Source organism: Dermacentor andersoni, chromosome 5 (genome assembly GCF_023375885.2).
Source record: "Dermacentor andersoni chromosome 5, qqDerAnde1_hic_scaffold, whole genome shotgun sequence".
NCBI classification, from domain to species: Eukaryota; Metazoa; Arthropoda; class Arachnida; order Ixodida; family Ixodidae; genus Dermacentor; species Dermacentor andersoni.
The window spans coordinates 200,669,075-200,687,987 of record NC_092818.1 but is presented as its reverse complement, the minus strand read 5'-3'; the positions used below and the strand labels follow the sequence as shown (position 1 = coordinate 200,687,987).

The following is an 18,913-nucleotide window of genomic DNA, read 5'->3' as shown; positions in this document are numbered from 1 at the left end:
GAATGCCTGCCAAACGCACCCCAGCCCATTCTTATTCTTCTGATTATTTCACTCTCATGATCCGGATCAGCAGTCACTACCTGTCCTAAGTAGATGTATTCCCTTACCACTTCCAGCACCTCACTACCTATTATAAACTGCTGTTCTCTTCCGAGACTGTTAAACATTACTTTAGTTTTCTGCAGATTAATATTTAGACCCACCCTTCGGCTTTGCCTCTCCAGGTCAGTGAGCATGCATTGCAGTTGGTCCCCTGAGTTACTAAGCAAGGCAATATCATCAGCGAATCGCAAGTTACTACGGTATTCTCCATTAACTGTTATCCCCAATTCTTCCCAATCCAGTTCACTGAATACCTCCTGTAAACACGCTGTGAATAGCATCGGAGAGATCGTATCTCCCTGCCTGACGCCTTTCTTTATTGGGATTTTGTTGCTTTCTTTATGGAGGACTACGGTGGCTGTGGAGCCGCTATAGATATCTTTCAGTATATTTACATACGGTTCATCTACACCCTGATTACGCAATGCTTCCATGACTGCTCAGGTTTCGACTGAATCAAACGCTTTCTCGTAATCAATGAAAGCTATATATAAAGGTTGGTTATATTCCGCACATTTTTCTATCACCTGATTGATAGTGTGAATATGGTCTATTGTTGAGTAGCCTTTGCGGAATCCTGCCTGGTTCTTTGGTTGACGGAAGTCTAAGGTGTTCCTGATTCTATTTGCAATTACCTTAGTAAATACTTTGTAGGCAACGGACAGTAAACTGATCAGTCTATCATTTTTCAAGTCTTTGGCGTCCCCTTTATTATGAATTAGGATTATGTTAGCGTTTTTCCAAGATTCGGGTACGCTCGAAGTCATGAGGCATTGCGTGTACAGGGTGGCCAGTTTCTCTAGAACAATCTGCCCACCATCCTTCAACAAATCTGCTGTTATCTGATCCTCCCCAGCTGCCTTACCCCTTTGCATAGCTCCCAAAGCTTTCTTTACTTCCTCCGGCGTTAACTGTGGGATTTCGAATTCCTCTAGACTATTCTCTCTTGCATTATCGTCGTGGGTGCCATTGGTACTGTATAAATCTCTATAGAACTCCTCAGCCACTTGAACTATCTCATCCATATTAGTAATGATATTGCCGGCTTTGTCTCTTAACGCATACATCTGATTCTTGCCAATTCCTAGTTTCTTCTTCACTGCTTTTAGGCTTCCTCCGTTCCTGAGAGCATGTTCGATTCAATCCATATTATACTTCCTTATGTCAGCTGTCTTACGCTTGTTGATTAACTTCGAAAGTTCTGCCAGTTCTATTCTAGCTGTAGGGTTAGAGGCTTTCATACATTGGCGTTTCTTGATCAGATCTTTCGTTTCCTGCGATAGCTTACTGGTATCCTATCTAACGGAGTTACCACCGACTTCTATTGCACGCTCCTTAATGATGCCCACAAGATTGTCGTTCATTGCTTCAACACTAAGGTCCTCTTCCTGAGTTAAAGCGGAATACCTGTTCTGTAGCTTGATCTGGAATTCCTCTATTTTCCCTCTTACCGCTAACTCACTGATCGACTTCTTATGTACCAGCTGCTTCCGTTCCCTCCTCAGGTCTAGGCTAATTCGAGTTCTTACCATCCTATGGCTACTGCAGCGCACCTTGCTGAGCACGTCCACATCTTGTATGATGCCAGGGTTAGCGAAGAGTATGAGGTATATTTCATTTCTAGTCTCGCCGTTCGGGCTCCTCCACGTCCACTTTCGGCTATCTCGCTTGCGGAAGAAGGTATTCATTATCCGCATATTATTCTGTTCCGCAAACTCTACTAATAACTCTCCCCTGCTATTCCTAGTGCCTATGCCATATTCCCCCACTTGATGGTATCGTTATTCAAAATCAGTCATTCGCACACAGGTATAAGCTGGTTACTACGGGGATGACTCGTTAGCCTACACTGGGGAAGAAGAACGGAGAGAAAATGGAGTATGTCCTGCGTGATTAAAGCTTGTCGCGACACTCTATACGAGGGTCGTTGCGTTGCCACTGTTAAGCCGATCATTTCTGAAGTGTGCAGAATAAGAGGCGCGGCGCATTAAGGTACACGAGCACTTTCTAGGCTCTCTACCGTTGACCCTGGGACCGATATGCCACCGTCGTCAAAGGTGGGGTGACTTCACGCGCCCTTGCTTTTGTCAGGTCTGACTACCGACGGGGAAACGCGGTGCCAACAAGTCCCTAAAGGGAGAACTGTCCAGTTGCCGAACGCTCGCAGAGGCCTCGTGGAGTGAAGGCCTTGAATACAGAAAAAGTTATATGAGCAAAAGCTCTTTTAAGCATGGTTAGACACGGTTTCGCTTCTCTGAATGTTTTCTTCCACATCAAAGGCTGTATTGGCGCCTGCGGCGAATTGTTGACGCGCTCGCACTGGCGAAGCAGCTGTTTCACGCCTAGTCACGTGGTACACAGCAGCGAGGCTCGAGCGAGCGCAGCTGCGACGCCTCTCCACAGCGGATCACGTGACATTACGTCACACCTCCGCACTTGCGCGCTGGCGGTTGAAGGTCAAACGAGCGCCGAGATTGACCTTGGGAGTTTTACCTCGAGAGCGATTTTGTGCGCGACAGCCACGAGCGACGGATAGGCCGTCGCTTGAATAGATCGCTCGGTGTTGTCGCTCGATCGCTCGGTTGTGCAAATCTAGAATTTGTCGCTCGTCGCCCGGAAATGCTATGAGCGACTAGCCAATAGCGCGAAGCCGGAACTGGATGTACATCACTCAAGTGCTACCGATTGTCGCACGGAACGAGCAAACGATTGAATTTTATACGTGCAAGGATAAGAACCTACAGCAAAACCTTCAAAATATTTTATGCTGCTTTCTACAGTAAAACACATCAAAACTTGGATTAATAAAGCACGCGTCACGCTAGTTACGACGCGTATTTGCTGCCCTCATACCGGCAACACCGAGGAGATGTCGCCATCGCTCGAAGTCGTTGCTCGCATGGGGTACAACTTGTGGGCGACGAGCGAACGCGGCAGCCACCTGCATTGCGTCGCTTGTCGCGCGCAAGATCGCTTGCATGGGGTTTTTACTTAAAACACTCCCTTGATGGAATGCTTGTAAATTCTGGTGCGCGTGTCGCTTGCCTAAAGTATATAACTGTGCTTACGGGATTAGGCACAACTCAGTAGGTGGTGTCGTAAGTTATAGTGTGACTTTATTGGCTAATGGAACGTCGAGACGGGCCAGCAGCTGCCGCCTCCTCCTTTTATTTGTTGGCTGAAATGTGCTTACAGCCTGTATGGAACCCATTCAATCAAGTATGGACTGTAATCCCTAAGGTGATGTAGATCAGTAAGACCCCACATGACGTATCGCTAGTCTGGGTCGTATATCGCTTGGTGGTCGAACTGTGAAACTTAGTTTGTTGTATTTCGTGATAGTTGTTCTAGGCTCTAACCCAGGAAAAGTAGAAAACTAAGGCGCTGTCTCCTCGTTTGTTTATCTTCTGTGCTGTTCTGCAAGCTCCGCATTTGGTTTTGTAGATATTTTCAGTTCAATATATCTTAACTTTTGTGATCTCCAACCTGCCTCTTGATTCCTCAACGTTGGATAGCACCTTGAATAGGCTTGGTCATATTCATAGAAGAAAGAACAAACATTACTACCACCATGACGTTATTCGAGAATGCTTGAAACGCATGATGAAGCGCATTTACGACTACTCTGATTCATCCTCTAAAGATAGACAATTTAGCGCTGGATACTTGCTACGTACGATATAGTGTGCGCTTGAAAGCAAATATAGTCTCCCAACGACTGCGTTCAGCATTCTGCATGACGGCGCTGACATGAGCCACTGCAAGCTTCATTACGTGAAAGTCTCAAGGCGTCTCTCCAATGCTTGGGGTTTTTATGCCTCTTTCAGAGTGTAGTACGGGATTCCTTCCGAGATGATGCGCGAGAAAGGCAATAAACGAATCAAGTAAATAAATCTCGTTGCGGCCTTGGCATTCGCGGAACATGCGCCTTTTGTCACACAAGCACGGTTCCGCATGCAACACCGGCGCTCCGGTCGATGTCACATCTCCATTAGACGAAAAACATTGAAAGCGTAGAATGCGTTGGACAGTGTTTCTCCACTGACCTTAGGGACGCCACATTTCTAAGCATGAATGCAAGTAGCCAGCCCGAGAGGGAGATGGAAATTGAATCACACTTTTCTCCCGCTTGGCATTGCCAGCGATCCTGCCGCGCAACATACAGAGTGGAGGTCACGGATGCGACTGCGCTGACCGAGCTGTGCGTGTTGATATACGCAAACACGGTGCACTGGCGGAATTTCGCGCAGGATCGAGTCTGCCTCGGGGAGCGCCGCTTTCTCGAGATGCGAGATGGACGACGCGCAAAGCCTAAACGCGAATTGCCGGCGGCTGACGGCGCGACCAATCGCATGGGGCGAAACTGAACGCAAACTGAACGCGCGTTTCGAACAACGATCTTTTTCGCAACTAACTTGTTGCAAGTCGGCGCTGTGTGTCACGCTCCCGGCGCGGAGAATAATGGAACTGCACCAAACATTATCTCTTCTTGTCTGCTACGCCGGCTATCTCAAAGTGACCGGGTTCATACTTAAAAAAAAGAGGACGCTATCTCCGTTCTTCGTGCGTGCCAATGCGAAATGCGCACACAATGCGTGGACCGAAACGATGCCTGGAGTTTCACACACAAGTGGAACAGGTATGAAAGAACGACAATAAAGTAAAACCGGACACATGACTCCCTGTTGCTATCAGCCAGACGGGCCAAGTCTGCCTTCCCACACCGACAAACGCGCTTTCTTTAAGCGGCTGCGACTGACAGTGGCCGCGCGACTGCAGGCGCAGAACTGCTCAACCAATCAGGTGCGCAGAAACAGCGCGCGTATACGCTCATACTTGTTTTACGTGGCGATGCAATAGTGAGCAGATGGCGACTGGCCGGTCGCACTTGCCGGCGTGAGCATCGGTCGGTAGTCGCAAATGGTCGCGCCACCGCCTGAAGTCGTCGGTGTTAATGAAAGAAGGCGCGAACACACACAAAGCAGGTTATATACGTAAACGTGACACACGTCTGATGTCTATTTCCAGTTCGCGCTTCTTTATTCACCTCTTGCATGTAGAGACTCCCTAATACCAAAGTGCTCAAACTGCCACCTAGCGTGAGCAGCGCGTCATTCGTTTGCGTCACAGCTCCTCACAACTGCGTCACAGATATGCGGCGTCAGTGCGTCTGGCCTTATGGGCGTAATCATTGCAATTAGGGCAACTGTTTACTTTAAATACAATATGCTATATAGTAATACTTCACAGGAAGGTCTAGCTCGGGGCCAACTCCTATGTAAGCAAATGTAAAACGCAGGAATGCTTTTGTGAGACTATCGTTGAACCGATTTGAATGAAATTTGTTTCATTGGAGAGAGAAAGTAAAAAAAAAAAAAATGGGGTTTTACGTGCCAACAACACGATCTGATTATGAGGGACGGCGTAGTGCGGGACTCCGGAAATGTGGACCACCTGAGGTCACCTAACGTGCACTAAACCTAATGTGCATTTAGATGCACCTAACGTGAATCTAAATTTAAGTACCGCGGGTGTTTTCGCATTCCGCCCCCATCGAAATGCGGCCGCCGTGGCCGGGATTCCATCCCGCGACCTTGTGCTTAGCAGCCCAACACCACGAGAGAGAAAGTTCCTCCAGCAATTGTAGCAAATTTTGATTTAAGACCTCATTCTCTACAAACATTTCCAAAAATCAGTAAGTTCAAAAAAATTATTCCCGACGTTTACAAATCCCTAACTCTGCATCAAAAACAGATATCGCAGCTCTGTACACATTGCATCTGTTAGGGCATCTAAAGCGAATAAATTTGACGAATTTAGAGCTTACATGAAATTTCACGATGTTTGCGAGGGTGTTGCAAAAGTCTTAATCACACAGGTACATTTCAGAGCAATGCATAATGTATCAACACTGACCGGTTTTAAGTCCAGTTTAGAATTATGACTTATTTTTCAGTGCCGAGTCAGTCATCTTTTTTCAGTTTGACAATACTTAATTTATGTAAAAATATCGACGGCCTAGATAAAATATCCGCGTCCTACTGTGATTAGATTTTGTTGTTCTTTTAAATGCTACAGGAGTCATCAAAATCGGTGTCGTGGTTGCCGAGAAACACGATGTCTCCGTTCTCATGTATTTATAGACAAGAGCTCTCGAGCTAAAGCTTCCTCTTAAAGGCAAGCCTTTTAAATGTTCCTCGTCAGAGAATATATATTAAGTAGCTGCTACCCCTTTCTCTCTCTCTCTCACACACACACACACACACACACACACACACACACACACACACACACACACACACGCACACGCACACACACACACTAGTGCTTCAGAGGAAAGGAAATAGGCACCGTTTTTTCGCTTGCCTTGCGGTGAGTACGGTTCAGCGCCTATACCTGTAGGTGCTTTTTCTTTTTTCACTATGCGTCACAGCGCTTTTTCACTATGCGTCACAGCGCCCTCTGTCTTCGCAAGCGAGTGTTTATAAACACGCCACGGAGGGCGTTGACCGGTGTTATCGCAGCGCCGCCGGAAGCGGTTGATCTGCCGGTATTACGCGTGACGTCGCAGACGAAATGATCGTGGTCGCCGCTAGAGACACGCGGACAGCGGCGCCCCCGACATGGCGGCAGCCAGAACACCGAATCGCCGTGCCGTGGGTTAACCCGAATGAACATTCACGTGAACAGACTTCGCCCGATTATTGCGACGGCCGCTCCTGAGAGCAGCACTGCTTCGCTTGCACGAAGAGCAGCGATCGTGGGCGCGAAGTGTGCCAAATAAGGAATGCCCTACTTGGCTCCCTCTGGGTCGGGAAGCGCGTTGACGCGCACAACCGGAACGCGCGAAAACCACCCGGCTTCCGAGGGCCTCACCGCGAGGCTGTGCGGCCGGCACGAAACGCGGCCGTCCACACGAACGGGAAGCGCTCCGGCGCACGCCGTTGTTCGGAAGACGCCGTGCAGAAAGAGCTACGCGCCACCAGCGGCAAGCTTTCGAGGCCGCTCTGTGGCGCGATCCGGGCGGTCGCATTTCCTGTCGGGCGTCCTTAACGCTAAGTACGACAACGAGGGGACACAGCGAGAAATTCAGTATGCGCTTTTAAAACATAAAAGATATATGTATTGCAAGTATCTATGGAGCATGACCTCTTTGAGATAAAAAAGGCCCGGCGGCAAGTTAGCCGCCAATCATCACGGACGGGCCTTTAACACATTCGACGAGTCCCAACATTGGAGCCCTGAAAGGCGTACACTTGCAGGTACTTGTGGTCGAGCGTGGCGAGGATGCCGCGGTATTCGACGCAGTGCTGCGGTAGGTCCACCTCCTAACCTCCCCCCAGGGAAAGGAGATTAACCACTTGGTGCCACCATCACTTTACTCTGTCCATTGCATACAGAATGAAAATGATCGCCAACTGCCGATGCCTTGCGTCAACCGACTGCATCTATACGCACGTAAATTTTCCTTATTTATCGCTCTCTCTGCAGCCTTGGGCTCTTAACTGACAACCGGTTTTATCTGCCCTACGCATTATACATGGCCTGCCCAACGCCATTTCTTCTCAATCAGCAAGAACGTAGGCTGCACATTTTGAACGTTATATTATTTTGCGTTCCATCGCTCGTAGCCACGTCTTTAGCTTCTTCGTTAACCTCCAAGTGTGTGCCACATATACCGTATATGTTAGTACCTGAAGAAGGCAATGATTGCACACTTTTCAGGCATAATGGCGTGGAGTAGAGAAAGAGCATCGGGTTTCTATACTCAATGACCGAAGAGGCGCTCAGAATAGAATAGCCGACCCATTGAACGGCTGTTTCTGTTCTCTTACTTACAATGGCGCGGTCGCGAGACAGATACATGGGAAGACCTCGATCCGCCTACGTCCGCGGCACTTCGAAGCGGACGAGTACTTTCGGACTCGCAGCCACAACCGTCCGGGTCTAAGCCGCGGCTCCTCGGCAAGGCTGCAACGCCGAAATCGACCGGACCGTGCCGACACACTTCCGGCATTTGGTTTGCGCCGCATTCACACCGCTCTCCGAGAGTGAAGCGACGGATCGGGCCGTCGCGTGAACAGATCGCTTGGTCTTGTCGCGCGATCGCTCGGTTCTGCAAATCTATAATTCGTCGCCCCGAAGTGCTATGAGCGACTAGCCTATAGCGCGAAGCCGGAACTGGATGTACATAACTCAAGTACTTCCGATTGTCGCACGGAATGAGCAAACGATTGAATTTTTATACGTGCAAGGATAAGAACCTACTGCAAGACTTTCAGAAATATTTTATGCTGCTTTTTACAGTGAAACACATCAACTTAAGTTAATAAACCACGCGTCATGCTAGTTTCGGCGCCTATATTGCTGCCCTCATATCGGCAACACTGGGAAGACGTCGCTCGAAGTCATCGCTCGCATGAGGTGCGACTTGTAGGCGACGAGCGAACGCGACAGCCATCTTCATCGCGTCGCTTGTCGCGCGCAAGATCGCTTGCATGGAGTTTATACTTGAAATTACAGTTTGACGGCTTTAAGACCACTGCACTGTCGACGTGTGGGCGCGTGTGTGTGTGTGTGTGTGTGTGTGTGTGTGTGTGTGTGTGTGTGTGTGTGTGTGTGTGTGTGTATAATCATGATCATATGAGGCCAATAGACAGCGAATCCAAGGAAAGCATCGGGGAAATCAGCTGTGGTTGAAATTTAAACGTAGAAAATAAAAAGGAACAGAAAGTGGACCAGTGCCACCTGTGGGAGCCGAACCCACAACATAAGCGGATTTCCTCGCCAGAACAGCAATCGCCTCCCTGGCGCAATATTTGGCCACCACCTTTCCCATGAATCTTGCCCTCATGTCTCCAGCGGCTGCGAAGCACCTGACGACAGCGGAGGTCTGAACCTGAAAAGGCGCCACTGGAAACTGAATCTGGCGATATTCAACACGTGAACGCTATCGGTAGAGGATAGCTTGGCAGGGCTATCACGCATTTCCTGGGATATCGCCGGGCTCACAGATGTTGTTGGCAGAACTCGTGAAACACATAAAGTGCTAACAGACACGTCCTCTAGCTACTACAGAGGTCTTCGACACAAGAGAGAAATAGGGTAAGATTTCACAATGACATAGCGGTCAACATTAATGAATTCTAGAGAACTAATGAAATTGACAGTAGTCATCGTAACAATGAAAGTCAAACATAAGGTATAAATTAAAACATTACAGGCTTACGCTTTAAGATTCAGTCATGATAACAAAGAATTAGCACTGAGAAAAGTGATAACGTGGGCGACTTCAATACAATCGTGGCGAAAAGGCAGGATGCCAAACAGGCAACTGGCAACTATGACATCAACTCCAGGAATAATATAGGATGTACATTGGTAGAGGTGTCGGAAATAATGAATACCTTCTTTCGGAAGCGCAATTAGAGAAAGTGGACCTGGAAAATCACGAACAATAAACGAACTAGATTGTGTCGACTCCACTATTGTGTGCTACGTAGGAGCGGGCGCAAGTGGCAACAGATTAGCGAGGTCCAGAAGTGCTCGCAATTTGGAGATAGATTAATATTAGTCAGGTAGACCAACCTCGGAGCGGCCAGGAGAAAATCGAATCAATTCAGGCTGGTCCCCGCGAGCAAATATGCGGCTTTGGACAGCAGAGCGCAATCACAGAAAATTAATCACACCTTAACTAGAACAATTTCACAAGCCGTAACCGAAGCTAGAGACAAAGTACCAAGACAACATGCAAGCAAGCTCTCTCAAGAAAAAAAAGTACCTAATAAAACGACAGAGCATGAAAGTATCTAACTTCAGCGATTAGGTGTGCTGAATTGTCGAAGCTGATACACAAAAAGAAAATAAGCGACATTCGAAATTATAACATCGGAAAAATTGAGGAAGCAGTAAAGAATGGGGGCAGTATGAAAGCTTGCTTCGCAATGCATAATGACTTCAAGTGTTAGAGACTTGGAAGGATCATATTAATCCACAAGAACTGAGACTTTATAGAAACGAATAATTATACGCTAATTATCTTGCTTTCATATTACACAAAACTTTCATTAGGGTAATTTTCAGCAGAATCAGGACAACGACAAAGAACAGGCTGGCTTTAGGAATGGATAATCAACAATGGATCACACCCGCGCTATCAAGGGGCAAATGAGAAACCTGCAGAGTAACCAACCTCTTCATATGACTTTCATAAGATTACAAAAAGGCGTCGATGCAGTGGAGATAACAGCAGGCATGGAGGCATTTCGTAGTATAGGAGTAATGAAGCGTATGTGAATATCTTAGCAAATATATTGAAATGATCGTACAGCTATCTTAGTTCTACCAATGAAGCACCGACTAAAAAGGGCGTTAGGCTACGGCACAATCTCTGAAATGCTATTCATTGCATGCTTAGGCGTATTTAACGGGACAACACGAAGTATTAAAAAATTTTACTTAGCCACAACGGCCGAAATTTGCAGAAAAGGAAATTGCAATCCGTGTCGCCACGCAGATGTACAGGCGCTCGGGATCCGGCGCGCGCAATTAAAAAAAAGAACAAAAAAACAGGGGGGGGGGGGAGCGTTGACCTTGCTTTTCTCTTCTAACCTATATATTACAGTGAAATAAACAAAAGTAGAGTTCTGCAAGAGCGCTTTAAACTGATTCAGTGTTCCATTCCAGCGTACCTTTAAAGCTGTTGAATTTGGGAAGGTTGCGGACGGGGAGATGACACTGTCTTGTTCAGCAGCATGCAACCGAGGTACTCGCTTTGAAAAAGCGCAGGTGTTCGATCGGCCAACGTACTGCAGCGCCCGACGTGTGCTCCTCGCCTCAGTCTTGTCGCTCTGCAACGAAGCGCGTGACCATACACGGGCTCTCCCACCTGGTCATCTTGCTAACCGTACGTCACCGTACAAACTTTGAAAATAACAAATTTTACAGTGCCAGCGAACGCAGAGCCTAAAATGCCGCTGTCCGTCATAGCTCTCCGTCTTGCATGTCAGGTACACGCTCGGCCGTAGTTTCTGGTGCTTGTTTTCGCGCGGTCTGTTAGTATGACGTGGCGTCTTCTGCGCTGTAAACGGTTCTGCGAGACGTACTGAAGTGGTTTAAGTCGGTATGGCCGCACTTGCTGCTGGCGTTGAGGCGGACGCAGCGCGATGTGTGCGCGCATGTTTGAGTCTACAATCAGCCTCAGAGATCAATTGTGTATTTCTGAATGCTCAATTCACTAATGTGACCTTATTGCAGTATTATCATCCAGTTCTAAGCTGCGGTTTAGGAGCAATGAAACAAGCGACGATCCTAACAGCTTGGGTGCCGTTCTGCTACGATAGGAGCTGTGCTGTTATACTTTGACAAGCGTTCAAACTGTTAGCTGCAGATTACATTGCGTGACTACTTGGTTCAGTGGATGAGGATTTCTTTTTAATTATGGGGTTTTACGTGCCAAAACCACTTTCTGATTATGAGGCACGCCGTAGTAGGGGACTCCGGAAATTTCGACCACCTGGTGTTCTTTAACGTGCACCTAAATCTAAGTACACGGGTGTTTTCGCACTTCGCCCCCATCGAAATGCGGCCGCCGTGACCGGGATATGAGGTTTCCACCCATGAATAAAATAGTTTTGGTTAGTAAAAACAGCGTAGCTTACAGTGTGAATTAAGCTTGTCCAGCAAAGCGACCGTATACGAACTGCGCGAGCGTCCCAAGCAGTGGTAGGTGCTGGATTACAGATATCTTTGTTCTATACAGAGCATGGTCCAAGCATATTGCATCAACGTTTATAGATTTATAAACGTTGTGCGGCGTGACTATGCGAGGTCGTATTACGGCGTTAGCCCGTTTTCTCTTTCTTTTTCGAGCAAGAGGACAACCGATTTTTTTTCTCGGTTGTGTTCGTTCCGTTCTCTACGACGCGCTCACGCGTATTATGGAAATATTGTCCTCAACAATAGCCATCGCATTCTTATTATGCGATCCTTCTCACATACGGCTTTACAGGGAAATGAGGCAATGGCGACGCACACAGCTCGTATAGGTACCATGCCGGTTCAAGAGCAGCGCCATCGGCCTCCTGACTTGATATGCGTGAGAACGATGCCGGTGTGACAGCGCCTGTCGCTTAGATGTGTCGTGGTTGCCTTATGTTGGCTGTGCACGTGTATGCGCTCTTATGTTTTATATTTTTGGTCCCTACGGCAAACGATCAGATAGTGAGCAGATTTACCATTTCATGCTGGTAATACAGAAACACCGGTTCTCTTCGTTGAATTAAAACCGATATACGCAAAACAGTTCAGAACACACACGCACACCGCGGCTGACAATGCGCGACGCATGTTTGCGCCCCTAAGATATTTCCGCGTACTGCAGTTACCGATGCAGCGAGAGGCTTCCCTGACGACCTTGTATGAAAGGACATCGCACAAATTTCAAACTACGAGCTAAAACATCTCCAAATGGTTCCGCAGCACAAGCAGCGCCGAATCGCACTAGCGTGAGAAGAGGAAAGGCTCGCCGCGCGCCCATTCCTCCTTGCCCGATGTCTATAACAGAAAGCGCTGCGATTTCTGTGGTGGTTTTGCGGAGGGTCACGGATAGTTACTGCTCGCGAGAGGCGGCGATCGACGCCCAGGCACGTTCGCGCGGTGAAGGAATTCTCTGGGCCACGCTCCTTCCACGCACGCTCCGAGTCACCGCCGACGCGGGCCAACTTTTGAGGAGAAAGAAAGAACAGGGTGCTGGGCCAGGGAAGCTAAGAAACCGCCACAACAAACAGGTGGGAGGGTAGGTAGGTGAACGGCCTCGAAGTGCACCCAGATACAGGAATGTTAGCCGCCACCGCGCCGTTCCACAAATCGGTGAATGTTTAAGATTGTGACCACGGAAAGGCATGTCAAGGGGAGTGGCGTGACGGATACGAGGAGTTGCACGCGAATAAAAGGCGTTAAGAACGAAGCTGGCAGCGCCTTTCTCATGGCGCGACGGCGCATGCGCCCCGGATTAGTCGTGAAACGTTTTGGAAGGTTAAAACAAACGTTTGGGCGAGTTGGTGAGACATATTTGAAACGGAATAGCGCGGTTTTCATGGGGACTCCCTGCTTGGCCCCGCGAAAACCGCGCCGTTTCACATAAGTCTGGAAGGGTCGTGGCTGTGGCCGCGCCCGGGAAAGTCCTTCGAAAGAGAAAACGTTGGGGCGCGCGTTGCTGCGAACGCCGTGCACAGCGCATTGAAAATGCACCACAGTAGTCGACGTCGGTGCCGAAAACGTGCGCAGCGTAAACTGCGACTCCACTTTAAAACATAAAGAGGCCTGGACTTCGTCCGAGTGGTCCGGACTACACCGTGAGCCATGTAGTTGCTGCCTTTCATTGATGGCTAGAGAATTTAATCAAACACTCGTGCGTTACACTTCCGCGGCAATTAAAAATATCACGTTGCTGATCAAGTCTTCTTGCAGGGTGGACCCTTACTTGCCGGCAGCGCGTGCATGACTTGGCGTACTCGATACGAGACCGACAAGCTCACGCCAACGAGTGACGGATTATTGAGTATGGTGCGCCACTGAAACCATCATACCAGGCCGACAACGACGCAAGCATACACAACGTAACCGACGAGGATGCGTTGTACTGCGATGGGCTTTCTTACGGCACCGACAAAATCAGCGTGCCGACCATCGTTCGACCGAACTCCGCGCGATCGGCCATCGAACCGACAACACGATAGTGAGAGCGTCTTGGCTTGTGTGTGTCGCGCTCGGAATGAGTCGAGCACGCCTGCCCACTTGAAATGCACACGCCCTCTCAAGCCAAGTTTGAGCTAAGGTCAAGCCTGGCGCCGAGGAGTTCGTGCGCCCGCTACTGGCAATCCTTAACTGAAACGTAAGCAGTTAGGACGAAGTGCTTCTATAGTTCAGCTCTCGCCTTAGCGATTTGAAATCAACCACACTTCGCACGGCGCGTGCACAGTAAGTGGCAAGCGCTGTGCCAACACGTAGGCTGCCGGTCGCATTCGTTACGCAGATGGGCGGGTCTGCACGTGTTGTCAATTCCAGAGATGCACTGTTTACCTCTGCGTCAAACGGGAAACAAGAGACGGTGCATTCGGTATACAGCAGCATAAATAACCGTCAGTTATGCCAACGGTGATGGCATACGCGTTTTTGCTAAAGAACAACACGGCCTATAAATGAGCGCTTATGCGAGCACAGCTTTCTGTAATAATGCTTTATGGCACGCGCAATCTGTAAGTATGATGGAGAAAAACGAAAATCATCAATAAATTAACCAGCCTGTAATATCTGGATCGCAACTGCCGTTGTTTAAGTGGTTCGGCCGCTCATACTGACTCGTCTAAGGGTGCAACAATACGATACACATGCGCAGGTATGTATGGTTTGCTTCATATCATTTGGGGTGTATCATATTGGGGTGTATCTCTGCCACAGAACGATAATCGTCACCTGCCTTGCTTGCGTTTCCTTTCTTGAAAACGCCACGCCCGCTACTTTCCTAGCTGTCGGGAATGATATGTCATGCTGATAACACGCATGCCGTTCGTTACTGGAAAGTACCGGCTCGCCGCGTTAAAGAAATGAAATGCGGACAAGGCAGATGACAATTATAGTTGTGTGGCAAAAGGGTGTAATTTTGACGATTACACTCTAAAAACAGTTGCACCCTTTGGGGTGTATATTTGCCACACAACGATAATCGTCATCTGTCTTGTCCGCATTTCCTTTCTTTAACGCGGCGAGCCCGGTACTTTCCAGTAACGAACGGCATGCGCGTTATTAGCATGACATAGCATTCCCGACAGGAAAGTAACGAGCGCGGCGTTTTCAAGAAAGGAAATGCGGGCAAGACAGATGAGGATTATTGTTGTGTCGCAAATATACACTCCAAAGGACGTAAACATTTCTTCGGGTGCATTGTGTGGGAAAAGGGTGTAATTTTGCTGAAGAGTGTTAAGCAAAATTACACCCTTTTGCTACACAAGAATAATCGTTATCTGTCTTGTCCGCATTTCCTTTCCTTAACGCGGCGAGCCCGACACTTTATTAACTATTAGGTTTTATTAACTTATTAACTGTATTAATTATTAGGCTTTTTGCTGATGACTGCGTTATATATAATAAAATTACTGACCTCAATGATTCTCGTAAACTTCAAGACGACATTAATAACGTTTTGTTATGGCGTAACAAGTGGTCTATGAAGCTTAACTTAAGCAAACGTAAATGCATGCGCATATCACAGCGTACCAATACTACTAACATGCATACGTATTTCCTCAATAATAGCCCTCTCCCAGTTGTCTCATCATACAAATACCTCAGCTGAACATAACCAGCAATTTTTCGTGGCACATGCATGTCGACATTATATGTAGCAATGCCAATCGCATGTTGGGCTATCTGCGCCGAAACTTCTCATCCGCACCATCGTCACTGAAACTAACTCTCTGCAAACCATCAGCTCGCTCCAAACTAGAATACGCATGCGCCATGTGGGACCCTGCTAACACTACACTCATGAACGGCATAGAAGCCATTCGAAATCGTGCAGCGCGTTTCATCTTATCAAACTACTCCCAATATGCTAGCGTTAACTGAATGAAAACAACACTTAACTTGCCAGAACTTTCTTTCCGTCGTAGATGCTTCCGCCTTTCGCCCTTCCACAAAATCTACCACCACAACCCTTTGTTGAAAGAACAGCTTATCACCCAACCGTCATATATATAATCTCGCTCTGACCACAGTTTCAAAGTTGGTGTGCCGTCTTCACGTACTAAAAACTGTAGCAATGCATTCATCTCTAGCACAAGCCAAGATTGGAACCACCTTCCCGCCACCTTCAAAACCACCATTCATGAAACGCCACGTTGAATAAGTCTTTGTATCTTGCACAATTTCTTTTTTACGTTCACCCACTCCTGTCTGTAACGCCTTCGGGCCTTAAGTATCTTAAATAAATAAATAAATAAATTTACCTAGATAATGCTGCGTTTGGTTCTATTTCTTTTTTGCCTCGTAGAATCAGTAAACTTAAAAGTGAACCTGAAAGCTCGATGTCTGGTTAAGGTGCAAGGTACTCCGCGCTGAAAAAGTGCAACTTCCTGCCCACTAGCGTATACTGCCCAGAACACTGCTTCCACATTCTCGAAGGCTTGTCCGGGTAGGGTGCCGTGAATAATCGCGCTGCGCTGCGCCTGTTCGATAGCAGCGGCTACAGTGCTAGCAAAAGTCGCCATTGCCCTGATAATGTAGAAGGCACGACCTACATGCATAAAGCGGCTACAGCGCTCGTCTTCCTGGCTTAATAGCGGTCTGCCTAGCAAGCGATCTCCTCGGTGATCATTCATTGTCAAGAGATGCGCCCTATGACGAAAGGCCCGCTATCTATATCGCAATAGGATGAAAGTAACGACCCAAGGCCAAGACTACGGAGCTATACAAGGTCAACGGAGATCAGCAACAAGGTGTTGAAGGACTCTGGTAAAACGGAGGAGCTCCGGCAAGATGGGAGCGTCAAGCAAAGAACCATCGTCAGAAGAGCAATCAACGTTGCGCAACTCACTCTTTGGGGTGCTAGCAATGGCACTCGCATGCTACTCTGCCGTGTTTGTAATATACACGCAAGGGAACGCGATTAAACTCAGCGTAAAATAGATGGCGAGCTCGACACCTATCACCAACGGCAAGCATGCTCAGCGGTCGTGTGCGCGGCGCAGCAGTTACCGGCATCTGAGTTGTGTCACACGCGCCCAAAGCTTTACATTCTGCACTACGGAGTTGATCGAGCAAACTTGCGTGACAAAAATATCTCCTTGTGAAGTGAAACAACGGAAAACTTGAGAAACTATTCAAGTGAAATTCCATTCAAATAGAATACGTGCGTCGACCTGCTAGCTGCGCAGATATAACCGTTTGCTGATATGAGCAGTTCCTTTAACATTTTGCCGTATACGACGCTCGATGTATGTATACATGACCATCCCGCTCAGTCACGCACGTGGCCTGAGAGCAGCGTGTGTGAAGTTTAGCTGCATGCACGGTGGCTGCAAGCAACAACGAAGACAACGCGGGTGCAATGACTGCGACACGCGCACAGCTGTTGCACAGCGCACTGCAAGAAATATTACGACACTACGACTGGCGTACAATCACAAACAGGTCAGAATATCTGCAGGACATATTTCGCGCGAAGGAAACAGCTGGAACTTCTTAATCTTCCGTTGGGCAGAGTTGTTTCAGATTAGCACGCGTGCAACCAGAAGAGCGTCACAAAAAGAAAGAACGAGGAAAAAGAGCAAAATAAAAACAAGCCGCGTCACAGCGGCAAGCGGCACAACTGACGCACGTGCTCGGCCAGCCTGATAGTGGGCCTCCGGGCAAGCACAGGACTAACGTGCTGGGCAGCCTGAATGCGCGTTGCGCTGCAAGGAGGTAAGGGAGACAAATGACACGTTTCTCGAAACGGGCCCGAGATCGCAGTCTTCCTGCATGGTGACCCGATTGCGGCCAGCCAGCAGTCGACAGCCTTTCGGAGGCAACAAACGACGCGGCGAGCCCGCAGGTGACCTTAACTGCCTGCATTCGGCAGATGCGGCGAGCTGGCTGTGTCGTTGAACAAACCGCGATCGGCAGGTTGCACGAGAAACGGGTGCATTCAACACGGAGCCTCTGTGACCGTTGCGTGGTCTCTCAATATTTTGTTTCTCTCCTTTGCTGGGCCATCGTCGTGGCAGCGATCCGTGAACAAGTTCAAGTTCACAACGGGAAGAATCACCGCATGTAAAGCCTAGGCTTAATGTGGATTGGCTCAGCGTGGCTTACGCCGAATATCTTGAAATGGGAGCTGTCTGCGTTGCTTCAGACGCAAGGTCAGGCGTCAGGGAGTCCCTAGGACACCAAACTACGCTGCGGTCGGGGCAGACACGCAGCCCTACTTACATGAATTAACCTGCTAGGCGCATCCGCATCACTTCGTGATATCCAGCTCGCTTCCATTCTCGTGTATGGCTCTCCAAGAAAAGCGTTACAGTTGCTGGAGACTTACTTGAGTGTTGCACGAACAGGTTTAGGGGGCCGCGATGAACAGACATAAGTCACATGCACAGTGAACGCGGCTGATCGAAGCACCAGAGGGTGAAACCATAAGAGCAGACGACGTCGAAAGGTAGGCCTAGCCCGCTGGTTCGGTACATGTGCAAGAAAGGACGATGGAAAGCCTCCCGGCGTAGCACTCCTACCTGCCGGAGAGCAAACCACGACGCATGTTGCCACCGCACGCTGTGTGAACTCAGTCTTGGCAGTCGCAAACACTTAGTACAATTGCCGAGCTTGTCCACAAACGCAGTTAACTTTCGAGCTGACCCTGCAGCCATAGCGGCTTTGCGAGGACTGGCATGGCAAAGTATCGGCTGCCCTCTCTACTCGCGCGCTGCGCTGAAAGCCTCCGCCATCTCGCGGGCTCTACAGGAAGCACTTGGCGCGCTTGGCTGGCTGGGACGGCGCGCGCGTCGCCGTTTTTGAAGCCCGCTTTTTCCTGTTCCTGATTTCTGAACGAGTAAAAGTGGGCGCGCTCGTTGGGCCGTCGCGTGTCATGTGAAATAAAACGGATAGGCACCCGTACGGTGCTTCTTGCTTCGAACGACCTGCCTTTGCCGAGGCCTCTCGTTTACCGCCTTCCGTGAGGCCACGTCTGACACACATTCCAGGATAACCGCTTCCTCTTAATGAAACCCAGCGGCAGCTAACGTCGTGGGAATTAAACTTCGTAAGTTGAGCAGAG

General features: G+C 48.6%; 1 protein-coding gene across 6 annotated transcripts in view; it reads right to left on the bottom strand.

Annotated features, from left to right (window-relative positions):
• qless (decaprenyl diphosphate synthase subunit 1 qless) overlaps positions 1 to 18,540 on the bottom strand; it is a 75,251-nt gene extending 56,711 nt beyond the window's left edge. The window contains exon 1 of one of the 6 annotated variants that reach the window (XM_055071543.2): positions 18,372 to 18,540. In XM_055071543.2, the coding sequence (XP_054927518.2) occupies positions 18,372 to 18,506 (135 nt within the window). In that variant the 5' untranslated portion in view covers positions 18,507 to 18,540. Of the gene's footprint in view, positions 1 to 18,072; positions 18,308 to 18,371 lie in introns of those variants that run through there. The other 5 variants (XM_055071546.2, XM_055071544.2, XM_050180079.3 and 2 more) reach the window with 5 other exon arrangements.
• Between the last annotated feature and the right edge of the window lie 373 nt (positions 18,541 to 18,913).